Source organism: Rhinolophus sinicus, linkage group LG14 (assembly GCF_036562045.2).
Source record: "Rhinolophus sinicus isolate RSC01 linkage group LG14, ASM3656204v1, whole genome shotgun sequence".
In the NCBI taxonomy this organism is placed as follows: domain Eukaryota; kingdom Metazoa; phylum Chordata; class Mammalia; order Chiroptera; family Rhinolophidae; genus Rhinolophus; species Rhinolophus sinicus.
This window is the reverse complement of record NC_133763.1, coordinates 40,530,068-40,543,160: the sequence shown is the minus strand read 5'-3', so window position 1 is coordinate 40,543,160 and position 13,093 is coordinate 40,530,068. Positions and strand designations below refer to the sequence as shown.

At 36.1% G+C, this 13,093-nt stretch overlaps 1 protein-coding gene across 2 annotated transcripts in view; it reads left to right on the top strand.

Moving 5' to 3' along the window:
• VAV3 (vav guanine nucleotide exchange factor 3) overlaps positions 1-13,093 on the top strand; it is a 329,840-nt gene that overhangs the window by 300,043 nt on the left and 16,704 nt on the right. For both annotated transcript variants that reach the window (XM_019746514.2, XM_019746513.2), the window contains exons 23-25: positions 3,409-3,525; positions 4,082-4,169; positions 11,112-11,241. In XM_019746514.2, coding sequence (XP_019602073.2) covers positions 3,409-3,525; positions 4,082-4,169; positions 11,112-11,241 — 335 coding nt within the window. The remainder of the gene's footprint in view (positions 1-3,408; positions 3,526-4,081; positions 4,170-11,111; positions 11,242-13,093) is intronic.

Sequence of the window (13,093 nt, the reverse complement as noted above, 5' to 3'; positions counted from 1 at the left end):
TGGGGTGTGTGTGTGTGTGTGTGTGTGCGCGTGCGTGCGTGTGCATACATGTGTACTTGACTGTAAACTCAAACTTTGTAACAGCCACAGAAAGGAATAGGACATAAGCAAATATGTGTCTTGTATTTTAGAAAAGTAGATTTCATGAAGCAGAGAAAAAAACATGATTTCATTGTCCGAAACTGAAAATTAGCCCAGAAAGGTTAATAGATCTTAAAAGTACAATTTATAGCATGTAATATGGGAGAAGTAAGATGTAGTCACATCTGAAGTTTTGGATCTATATGGAGCTCACTTACCACTTGGAGGCTAGTATCATCATTAATAGAAACAAGGAAGCAAAGTGGATAGTGATTAGTACTTTTTAGACATGATGAGTAAGGAGTGATATCTTCAACTGGAAAAAATCTGTGTAGGATCCAGAATATTTAAGATTGTCATATGACAATAACTAATATACAGAGGGTGCCAAAAATATGTATACACATTTTAAGAAAGGAAAAAACTGTATTAAAATTGTAATAATATTTACCGATAACAAAAGATGAATACAAGTCAAGTGTATACATTTTTTTTGACACCCCTGGTATACTCAGTACTTACTATGTGCTTAGCATTTTACACATGTTATTTAATTCTGATTTTCTAACATGTCTATAAGGAAGGTTGTTCTTATTCTTTTTATAGATGAGGAAACAAAGGTTAAGGCCATGCAACTAGTAAGTTAGAGCAGGATATTCCAAGTTATGTTGTCCGTACGTTGCTATACTACCTGTTAATGTTTAAAAAAAAAAGTGGGCATATTCACTTATTTATATCTGTTTCCCTGAATTTTGTGTTTGTCTCCTCTTAAAATGACTGCATCTATTTTCATTTTCTTGATATTGAAGTATATGCATACAAATTAGATATCAGGATATGTATATAAATGAAATATTCTGCAAGTATATAGTACTAGTTCAGTTTGCAAATATAGGAACACCTGAGCTGTCTGATTTAAAAAAAAAAAAATTCTGATTGTTTTCTGATATATAACCATAGCATGGGAAATGCTGAATTATTGCAGGAATGCTTTGTGTAAAGGATGGGATTCTTCTCATCTGCCCTCTTGCTCTCCTTCAGCAGTCACATCTGCCTTTTCTAGTCATTATTTGCTTTCTCTGCCATCCCTCCCCGAGCTTCCGCGCTGAGCTTGCTGAAGAGATTGTAGCAGATTGGTGATAGAAGTGGGAATGTTTGCTACAGTTTACCTGGTTTAAGACAAATTTGAGGTCTTAGTTTCCATGCAATTAATAACTATAATCCTGACAAGAATGAAGTAAAATATATTTTCATGGATGTGAGGCCTTCCGAGTATGACATCCCCTGTATCCATTTGCAGGAAGCTGAAGGATGAGCTTGTAAACCAAGAAAGAGGGAGATACAGAATCCAGGAAAGGGGAGCAAAGGGAAGGCCCAGGACTGTAGCGGTTCAGCAGGCTTAGAGGGCAAGCAGTATTGATTAGACCAAGAGGATGTAGGTCTCAGGAGGAATGAATGTCTCCATAGAAAAAAGTGAACAGATATAGTACACGGTGTTGAAAAATGTATTATTGAGGGGTTTATAATTCTCTTAGAGAATTTGGAAAGAACTTGTGATAGAGATAAAGAAGCTTGAGCAAAGAAAACCTTGAGGAATTATTTTTTTTGGATGTTAGATGTTCTTTGAATGTAACAACATGACAAAACTGGGCCCGATGGCCTGGCTTTGTAGAAGGAAGAGTGAGAAGCAGGACTATGAAAGAATGTGCGTAAGTGGAGAAAAAGTGATTTTCCTTCCGGATATCTGAGGTTGAGACATTATGAAATTGTAGTTTAGTCATGTTATTTAGAAATATGCAAGTGGAAATAAGAAAAATATAGGTAAATGTATTGACATGGGACTTGGAGAAGAATGCTGATAACATGGGGTAATGCTTTTGCATTAAAATTTTTATAGCGTGAGTTATTTTTTAAAAAATATGTTCATGTGTCACTTGGATAAAACATGCGTATCTGCATACTAATTGTGATAAGTGCCATGAAGGAAAATAGAGATATTACGATGCGTATCATGGAGCGGAGAGTGAGAGATGTGGAATGACGTTCTTCAGATGGGATGGTCAGAGAAGACCTTTCTCTAAACCTGAATGATGAGATGGGATGTGTGTTGATAGTGTTTTCCAGACACAAATACAGGCTGTGAGAAGACTCAAAGCTCAAAAGAAGCTTGGTGAATTCCTAGACCTGAAATTGGAGAAGGGGGTTGTAAGAGATAAGGTTGAAGAGGAAGGTGTGAGTCAGATCGTACTAGGTACTAATTGTTCATGGGTTGTGATAACTGTGCTTTTAACCTGAGGTACTATCTACATAAAATGCCCTTAGTTCTGCTATCTTGGTGGAAACCTCACAAGTCCCCCTTCAACAAATTTTTGTTGAATGCTTACCATGTGTATTTTAAATAAATATTTAGTATAGATTAGAAGTGGGTATTTACACTGAGCTACATGTGTCTATATGTAAATCAGAGAATTTTCTGGAATATGAATTCGTGAATAGCTTTGAAAGAGCCCCGATATAAACATTACATTTTTTCCTTTAACTTTTACTGGCCAAAATCTCTGGTACGTTTTTCCAGTAAATGCTAAGCCTATATGTGATGTGAAGGGTCGCTAAAGAATATTTCACATTTAACTTGGGCCTTTGATTATTGTTATTATTGTGGAATTTGAGTGTGTTTAAGGCCAACACAGTTTAGGAAGAACTGAATTCTGGTTTTGAAAAATATCTATCTTTTACTCATATATATGTGTCTTTTACTTATTACTGCTAATTGCTTAAGAAAACTGGTTATCAAATTTGTGGACTATAAGAATTAATCTTATATACAAAAATAATTTAAAAAAATAATTTGTTACAGGAGCTTCCTTTAAAAGATGCTCAAAGGAGATTTCATTTCATAGTGTACATAGAAAAGGTGAAGCTTTTGGGTTGTGTATGTGTGTATGTGTGTGTATGTGTGTGTGTCTTAGGCAGGGGGGTCCTTCTTTACACTCCTGACAGCTCTTGTCCCCAAACGCCCTACAACTCTCTTTCTAACCCAAGACCTACTGGCTCTTGTCTTTGTCCCATTTATTTATTTGATAAGATTTTCTGGGTGCTTACTGTGTATTAGGCACTGTTCACTTTACTGTTGTTAGCTTCATAGAGCATTTGTGTTTGGAAGAATCTAAGTACTTTTCTCTGCATTATCTTTGTGAAGCAATGTCATTAGTTGGTATAGAAGTAAAAACAGCTCATTCTGCCACTCAATTAAAATCCTGACAGACACTTATTTCTAGCCTCTGTGCTCTTCCAGGTATATTACCTATATTTTCTGTGTCGTTACAGGTTTGCTGGAGCGATGGAAAGATTGCAGGCAGAGACTGAACTTATCAATAGGGTAAATAGTACTTACCTTGTGAGGCACAGGCGCAAAGAGTCAGGAGAATACGCCATTAGCATTAAGTAAGTAGGACAAGTACTTTTACAGAAATAGATTTCCTGTTCTAATTGCATAGACCATCTGACATGTATAACACTGAAGTTGAAAACCAAGGTTCTAATTACAGTAGAAATAATGCATCTATCCAGACAGTTCATTAATACTTGAAAATATCTGTTAGAAAAGCAGTATTATGTGTTATAGGCTGCTAATTGGCATATTGCATTTCTTTCATAACATTGTATTTTGGTGACTTGATGTGTGTATGTTTTTAGTAAAATCTAAGAGTATAAATTACTAGATGTTGTTTTATTTTGTTTTTCTGTATTCTCCATCGGAAGAATTGGGCATAATCAAACTGGGCATAATGATTGGTCAGTCACTTCAAATGTTGGTTGTATTTTCAACCAATCCAGTAAATATATTTTGTTAATTAGCTGTCACCAGGGTATTGGCACAGGTATATATTTTCTCTTCAGAATGAATTCCTATAATGTTATTGGGGTATGCCCTCTGGTAATTATTGATTTCTACTGATTAAAAACACATTTATATTCATAAGCTATTCATTGCCCACAGGTACAACAATGAAGCAAAGCACATCAAGATTTTAACAAGAGATGGCTTTTTTCACATTGCAGAAAATAGAAAATTTAAAAGTTTAATGGTAAGCATTGATTAGTTCTTTTCAATCTGTGGTCCTTATTTTTCTCTTATTAGATAGGTCAGTTTAATTCTGTAGTTTCTTGGAAATTTTGCTCCCTAAAAAGTTGTTTAAAGAGAATCATATTATAATTTTGCGGCAAATCCTGAAAATTCTTATTTTAAGAATTCCAATTGTTTTATGTTGCCCTAGTCATATTTTTCATTATAAACTAAGTTTGCCAGTTTTAGATACTATTTCAGAGTCTAGACTATTTATGACTCAGAGTAATAGACCAATTCAAATATAACCAACTTTCAGTTATTCGTGTGAGTTTTGTCTTGTGTTTGATGAAGCACAGCAAATGTTTAATATCATCTCTTTCCTCCTCTTCCTTCCTCTGCCTCTATATCTCCTCATTCAGGAAGAGGAAGGCATTTTAAATTATAACATAGGAAGTTGTAATTGGTGAAATGCTTCCCACATTTAGGTTCATTTCATGCAAATTGCAACATAATGTCAAATGAAAAAGCTTCAGTATTTTATGCTATTTTAAATGATCTCTACTATGGTTTTCCTTCATTACCTTGGACAATTAAACACTAACACGGTAACATTTTTTAACATGCAATAATTGATATTTCACAGGAACTTTATATTTAAATTGAAATAGCATATTGTTACCAAGTTGTTGTAAATGAACAGTGATTATTTTAATAGTATGTACAATTAAAAAATTACAACTTAATTTTAAGAATTACAACTTAAGAATATAATGCATATATCATATAAACAGTGCAGATATGTCATTATATGTGCATTGCTGATAATAAAAAGTTCATATTTCCTTAAAAGTGATCTCGTCTGTTTCTCAAGTTGGAGAGAGTTTTTTGAGATAACGAAGAATTTGGATATAGGACATCGAATGCATTTGTAGCACTCTGCTAAGTACTTTGAGTAACATTGGGGAAGGACCACTCACTCACTGATTGAACCATCAATCAAATGATACATACTGCATCCTTCCGGAAAACATCTCAAAGCACTTTGCAAATGTTAACATGAATGTTATAACTGAGTGTATGAGAGCTTTACAAAGTAGGCCAGCTTGAAAGCCTTATCTAAAAATTTAGAACTGTTGTAAGACAGGAATCCGTGTTTTTGTTTATTTGTTTGTTTGTTTTTTAAGATTTTATTGGGGAAGGGGAACAGGACTTTATTGGGGAACAGTGTGTACTTCCAGGACTTTTTTCCAAGTCAAGTTATTGTCCTTTCAATCTTAGTTGTGGAAGGTGCAGCTCAGCTACAGGTCCAGTTGCCGTTGTTATTTGCAGGGGGCGCAGCCCACCATCCCTTGCGGGAGTTGAACTGGCAACCTTGTGTTTGAGAGGATGCTGTCCAACCAACTGAGCCATCCGGGAGCTCAGTGGCAGCTCAGCTCAAGGTGCCGCATTCAATCTTAGTTGCAGGGGGTGCTGCCCACCATCTCTTGTGGGACTCAAGGAATTGAACTGGCAACCTTTTGGCTGAGAGCCACTGGCCCATGTGGGAATTGAACTGGCAGCCTTCGGAGCTAGGAGCATGGAGCTCTAACCACCTGAGCCACTGGGCCAGCCCCAGGAATCTGTGTTTTAAAGAAATGGAAGCATCTTGAGTTGAAAGCAAAGTAAGAAAGCCCTTCTGGACATAACTACCACATTCCCAATCCAAAAGCTCAGTATGGACAGCAAGATCATGCCCTGACAAATGTAAACTGTCAAATTGGTGACCAAGATCCAGGCATCCTCCCTGTGGACGTGACTTACGAACAAGCAGGCTGTGCACAGAGAGCACTGGACCTGAGGAGGCTCTTCCTTAAATGCAAACCTAGCGGGGAGGTGGCGAGTGGAAGCACAAATAATGAATGACAGCCCGAGCTGAGACATGATAAAACCATGCACAGGGGGTCTTCTCTTCACTGCAAGATACACCAGCTTGAGTTTGCACCTGCAAAACTTCCGTGGATGGTAATGAGGCTGCTTCGTGGTATTATCGTAAATATGAGGCTTTAAAAAAAGCTGTAGGGCCAAAGATGACTGCCAGCCTTGCCGCCTTTGTGGAACTCCCATTAGAGGAGACAAAGAGGATGAAAGGAATAGTCACTGGAAAGGGCTGCTCAATTCAGCTTTGTGTTACCTGGGTCCAGCTCAGGAACGTTCTTTAGTGCTAAGGTTAGAGGTGAAAAGCCCGTAATACCTCAGTGACCTGGATTAGTGAACATAGATCCTGGAGTTGCTATCTGCATAAAAAGCACTAACGACCCAGAATCCAAATAATTTATACCAGACAGGAGTGAAAGTTTCTGCACTGATGTTCTAGAAGTGGAATTAAAAGTACCCGTCACAGAGCTAAAATAAGTTACCCTTATATGGTATGTGTAAAATATCAGAAATGCCACTGCTAGAGACACAGGCATATTATGTTTTCCTCCATATCTGGGGATGTTGTGTAAGGAAGTACATAGCACAGTGGATTAAAGGGAGGGGATTACGAATTAATAAGAAAACTACAATGAAATTACAAAACGTTAGCCACAGTATATACAGTCATACTGTGTAACTACGTTTTGGTCAACAACAGACCCTGTGTACACAGTGGTCTCATAAAATTCAAATGGAGCAGAAAATTTCCCATCAGCTAGTGACATCATAGCCATCCTAACGTCACAGGGCAATACATTCCTCACGTGTCTGTGGTGATGCTGGTGTAAACACACCTACTGCAGTGCCAGTCGTATATGCAGAAGGATAGCACATACAGTTATGTACCATACATAATACTTGATAGTGATAATAAATGACTGTGTTGCTGGTGTATGTATTTACTATTCTATTTCATTGTTATTTTAGCGTGTACTCTTTATAACAAAAAAGTTTGCTGTAAAACAGGGTGCCATGTTATGCTGGCAGCAACCTCATCCATACTGAGTCTTGATTGCATCATTTTCTCTTGTGCTTGATTTCATCTTGGCCATCTTGCTGATCGTGGCCCCTAACCATTGGCATGACGAAATCGCCCAAGGACGCATTTCTCAGAACTAATCTGATCATTAAATGACTCATGACTATAACTGTTAAAAGGAAGACAGACAAGAAACTGAAAAACCTCAGTCTTAGAAAAATACTTTTGTCAGGTTTAGTGAATGACAGTAAAAATCGTTGACGAGATAATCGAACTAGTCTGGAGCTGCCCTTGCTTTGTTTCTGTTCATTCATTGGATACATTTTTACTGAGTCCTTACTATATAAAAAGCACCGTTTTTGCAGAATTCAAAAAAGACTCCACTGTTCTAAAAATGCTTTGAAATTGTGAATCCATCTGTACTAAGAACCTCACAATGGCGCTGGCCTTTGAACCTAAAGTGGAAAATACTACATGGATGCTTGATCAGAAAGGATGGTTCCTATCGGTAACCAGCCCCTTCTGAAGGAGATTGAATAGGTGCCATAGCCTTCACTCTGGCAATGTAGGGCTTCTCGAAACCGGGATCACACAAGTTCCAGCAGTTACCTTTTATCATGCTGGTGTCAAATAACACTGTTCTAATTACAAATAAATAGGGTCTGTGGTTTTGTTTCTTTGTAATAATTTGACATCTTCCCATCATTAGTGGTAGTTATATTTTTCTACCTATTAAACTCATGAGGGCCTGGAATTAAATGTTAATTTGAAAAGGATGTAAACACAATCAAATTCCAGAACTTGTTTTAAATTAGCCAGTTTCCCAAAGAGAAGATGGGGCCTTAGGTGGTTGTGACCATAACTCTTTCCCTTGGGTTTCAATAGCTTGGTTAATCAAAATCTTTCTGTTTCTTAGTCGTTAAATTCAAATTCTAAATGAATTTCTGTATCCAGATTACAAGGCATTAATTTTGTGCTAATTTTCATGTATGCCAGACAATCCATATCCAAATGTTGTTTATAAATCATCCCCATTGCCTGTTTCCTTGGTAATTGGAGTGACTGGCTCTCACTCATTATTTTTTAGAGAGACTTGAATTGTTGACACTGCTGTGTCAGTGTGAGATAAGGAAAGCTTAGTGATTTCTTTTGTTTAGAGTCTTCTTCTTTACTGTAGTTCCTGAAGGTCAATGACTGCTAAAGTACGGGTGGATTTAGACTAAAATACAGAAGGCATAAGAGTATAAGTTGGAAATGATCCACAGTGACACTATTTAATTCTACCCAGTTAGAAACATGTAGGAAGATTTACCCTCATAAAATTGTAAAAATGGAACTAAAATATCTTCCATGCTTAATGAAGCAATAAAAAAGTGTTTTGCAGCTTACTAATTCACATGACCCTAAGCCTTGGAAAAGTCATTTTTTCTTTCATAAAATGTGGAGGTGGGTAGGTATTAAATGATCCCCAACTCCTTTTCAGTATGATAATTCTAGGGTGTCTAGCCTACTTCACATAAACTTGAATTCATACAAACTCATAATATAATACATAAAATCCGTATTACCTATAACAAAATTACATCGAAGTTCAAAGTTATTGGCTTCTAATTCTTTCAAGTTTATTTTTGTATTTTTGATAAAGAAAAGAATACATTTTACACAGCTTGAACAATATTCCTAACAGGACAATTCTCTGGTATCATTTGCATCAGCCACACAATATACAGATGTACAGTTCTTTGAGACCTTACAAAATTTTGCCTTTTATTTTTTAAAATAATAATATTGGTCTCTAGAATTTAATTCCAGACCTTGCCTTTGTAAACCGTATTCAAAATCACTGTAATACAAATGCCATATTCTGATCATGGAAGCCATTTTGAGTATATAAACTTTTATCTGGTGTTTTGTCTCTCTCTTTTTTTTCCAGTTGTTCAGACTCCAAATTCCTTTGCTTCATCAAGAATCCCCATAATCTAGGTCCAGAGAAGGAAGAAATACTTTTTTTTAAGTTACACATATAATGTGCATAAAAGTCTAGCATCTCAGGTCTAAGCAAACAAATTCCTGGTACATCATGGACACTTAGCAAATGCGCCTTCCCTTTTGCCTCCCTTTCTGTGAACTTACTTTCGCCAGGTACTGTTTGCTGGTAGTGTGATATAGTTAAGAGCACACCTTTGGAGACAGACACAAGCCCTTGACTTCACTGAGCCTGAGTATCAAAGGGACAAGGCCTATCTCTTGTCTCTTGTGTGAAGATTGGGAGAAACTATATAAAAGACCTTGTACATGAGAGCACGGGAGCTGTTTTGATAGTCACATGAATCAGGTACTTTATACATCCTTGATTATAGTCTGTGAAATCTCCATTTTACAGATGAAGGAGTTGACAGTTTTCCATTTGCTTTATTCAGTGAGTCAGCCCCACCATGCTTCCTTTTTGTTTATGAATGTGGTCTGTATCAACTTGTGTCTGTTCCCAGACTGACTGCTCTACTTAAAATAATCCTTTCCTCTGTCCTGGTTTTTGAAATTTCACCTGTTCTTCAGTTTAAGCCAAGCTATCTGCATAATGCAATGTCCCCTCATCCTCCCCACTGACTCACAAAAGAAGTTCTCTCTCCTGCCTTTGAATTCTCATAACCCCTCACTCTCCTTCAAGGATGAGAACTCCTAGTTATCTTGTGACCCCTGAAACTCCCCGTACAATAAATTCCACAACTCATTAAGTTTGGTCATAAATGATTAATAAAGCATTGATGAATCTCTTTTTCTTCTTTTAGGTGATTTTTGGCCCAGTTTATTTTTGGGGGGAACTTTGAACATAAGCACTGAATGGAGGTGTTAAGTTGATATCAGTGTGATTTTTTAAAAGAAATGAGTTGGTTTTACACTGTTTGTAAATAATAGTGCTATAATAGAAGCACAAAATAATTAGGTTAAAAGTGATTTTACTTTGATTTTAATTTCAGGTACTTGTAAGCAGCGTTATATCTACAGTACTCATCTGATAATAATATACATTGTTTTCATTATGAATTAGTTATTATTTAATTTCTATTTAAAGTAGAGGGATTCAGATTTGTGTAAAATCTATGAAACCAACATCTCAAAAGAAATTTCCTGAAATTTTAGTGTGAAAGATGGTGGGAGGTTATTATATTAGGCTTGGATGTATTTAAGGCAAATTAGGTGTTAGAGAAAGTTGGAAAGAACCAAGTTATTGACCTCTGTAAGTACCAGAGGACATGCAGAGCTATGAGGTAGTCATTACCACGTCATCGTAAGCCAGAAACTATGTCAAGTAGCATTTGTGGTTTGTCAACTTTGGGTTAGCCTGGAAAAGGACCTTTAGAATCAAGTTTGTTTTTCTGCCACGTTGAAAGAACATGCAGGAAATTAGAAATTGCTATATATTCAGCAAACAGCTGTTCCCTTTATTTTTGTTTAGAAAGGCAAGTATTTCATAAATAAGAACAATAATTACTGTCCTGAATTTGAGGTTTAATATGGTTTCTTTTCATTTACCACATCTGACTAAAGCCTAGCAGGATGTTCTCTACCCATGAATAACAATAGGGGTAACTCACATTACAAACAGCCCGAGTAACAAGGACAGTTACTGCCTTGTTTCCCCAAAAATAAGACCTAGCCTGACAATCAGCTCTAATGCATCTTTTGGAGCAAAAATTAATACAAGACCTAGTCTTATTTTACTATTATATAAGACCGGGTAATATAACATAATATAATACCAGATCTTATATTAATTTTTGCTCCAAAAGACGCATTAGAGCTGATTGTCCGGCTAGGTCTTATTTTTGGGGAAACAAGGTAGGTAGGTGTCATGTACATCCATCCACACAGCAGGGAGCAATTATTATTTGCTTACTCTTCCATATGCGTATGGAAAATTTAGCATTAAATCGGTCATCCTTATATGTATAGCATTATGTCAAGGAGTTCATGTGTTTGAGAGCAGAACTCTATCAAAAATGATCTTTTATATTTTTTTTATAGGAACTTGTGGAGTATTACAAGCATCATTCTCTTAAAGAAGGGTTCAGAACCTTAGATACAACTCTACAGTTTCCATACAAGGAGCCAGAACATTCAACTGGACAGAGGGGTAATAGAGCAGGCAACAGCTGTGAGTATTGTAATTTAGAATACAATTTGCTGTCACTTAAGGATTGGAGGCACAATAATATTAAATATCTTTATTCCAAAATTTGAAATATAACCAATTAATATGCTAATGAATTTAGCAAGGAATTTTTCTAGCTAAGCAGAATTAGATGGACCAACTGGTTTATGAACGTGTCGAGATATGATTCTTTGGGCCAAATTAAAAATCATTTTTGTGTTCAGAAATTCATCAGAAATGTAAAGGGTATGTTAACACGTAAGTTTTGAAATTTTCACTGACTTCTGTATTAGCCAAAATCTCTTTAACTTACACATGTTGGTGGTCATTATGCCATTTGACTTAACAGTATTTAAGCAAGGCTAGGGCACAGCTAGCCCATCTAGCTTACTATCCCAAGCCCGCTGATGGTTCTATTTCAATGATTGCTTTTGGAATTTTTAACTGACTCAATCATGTTTCCTCTGACGCCAGTATTTCTAAAAGTATACATTAGCCACTTTATTTCAGAATGAGCACTATGCCACAACTATTCACCAAAGATTTACACACAAACCAAAAGCATGTTATAGTTGGAGTGAGAGTTCAAATCAAAAACTTTTTTCTCATCACTGTTTAATGTCACATCATCTTCCTGGAAGTAGACATAGCATGTGAAGAGAACATCATGATGAAAAATGTTGTGAATAAAATGTGATTTCATTCTCTTATTTTGATAACTTTTTTTTTTAATAAAACTGTTTGGAGGAGAAATGACTATGAATACAACTTTATTACTCTTAGAATCCTTAGCCTAAGCAAAACTAGAATACCTAGAGGTATTTCAAAAAAGAATGTCTATCAGTGTAATGTAACTTGAACTTTTTTCCCCCCATAAAAGCAGAAACTGGAAAGGAAACAGGTAATGCTCAGGGCTCAAACAGCATCAGTAAAATTTCATACACTTCATATAAGTAAATATACAAGTAATTTGTCACATCAACTGACAGGTTTGTGTTTTTTTTATTTGTATAACTTAATAGCTGTTCTCTTCACAAAAATCGGTGATAAATGACCAAGCTTGTGCAGTGAAAGTAGTCAGAGCACACTTTGTGTTGAAACTTTAAACACCTATTCAAATTGTCTTTCTATTTTTTCAGCCCAATGTTACCCAATTTCTTAGATTATCATTTAGGTTGAGGAGTTTTACATTTTTATATAGGTTGGTCAGAGAAGATATTGCTCCTAAAGTGACCGGAAGAAGTAAGGGAGTGAATTAATACCTCAGTCAGCCATAATTGCATAAGGTTTACACTCCAAGGTTATTCCATTATTACCATGTAACAGGATTATAATCTTAGGTGGAATTTGTGGCACTGTCTCAATGTTTTATTAACTTGATGCTGACTTTGTATTAAATCGGTATTTTCGACAACACTGGGTATTTTATAAACAGAAAGTACAATGAGTATTGTATAGAACACTAAGAATAAATGCGGTGTTATATAGAAACTATTCAGCATGGTACCAGCACATGTAAAACTCAGTGAAGGTCAACTGCCACTACCACTTAAACCACTTCAACTTTTACTACTGCCACGACTAGTAACTCCTAACGCAGAAAACATGGTCTTGTATTTGTAAGAGCTGACTAAAAAATTACTGATTTTAACTCACAGCAATGTCTGTTTCCTTTTATGACTTTTTAAATATGCCTTGCTTATTTTATACCAAGCTCTGATTAAGGATTAACCCTTAATTAAAACATAGCTCCAATTTTTCACATGCTGTACTTCTCAGGCAGTGATAAGGCAGAAACGCTGCATCTTCTGCCTGGAAGGAGTGTTCAGGATATCTTTATTGTCCTTACCTCTGG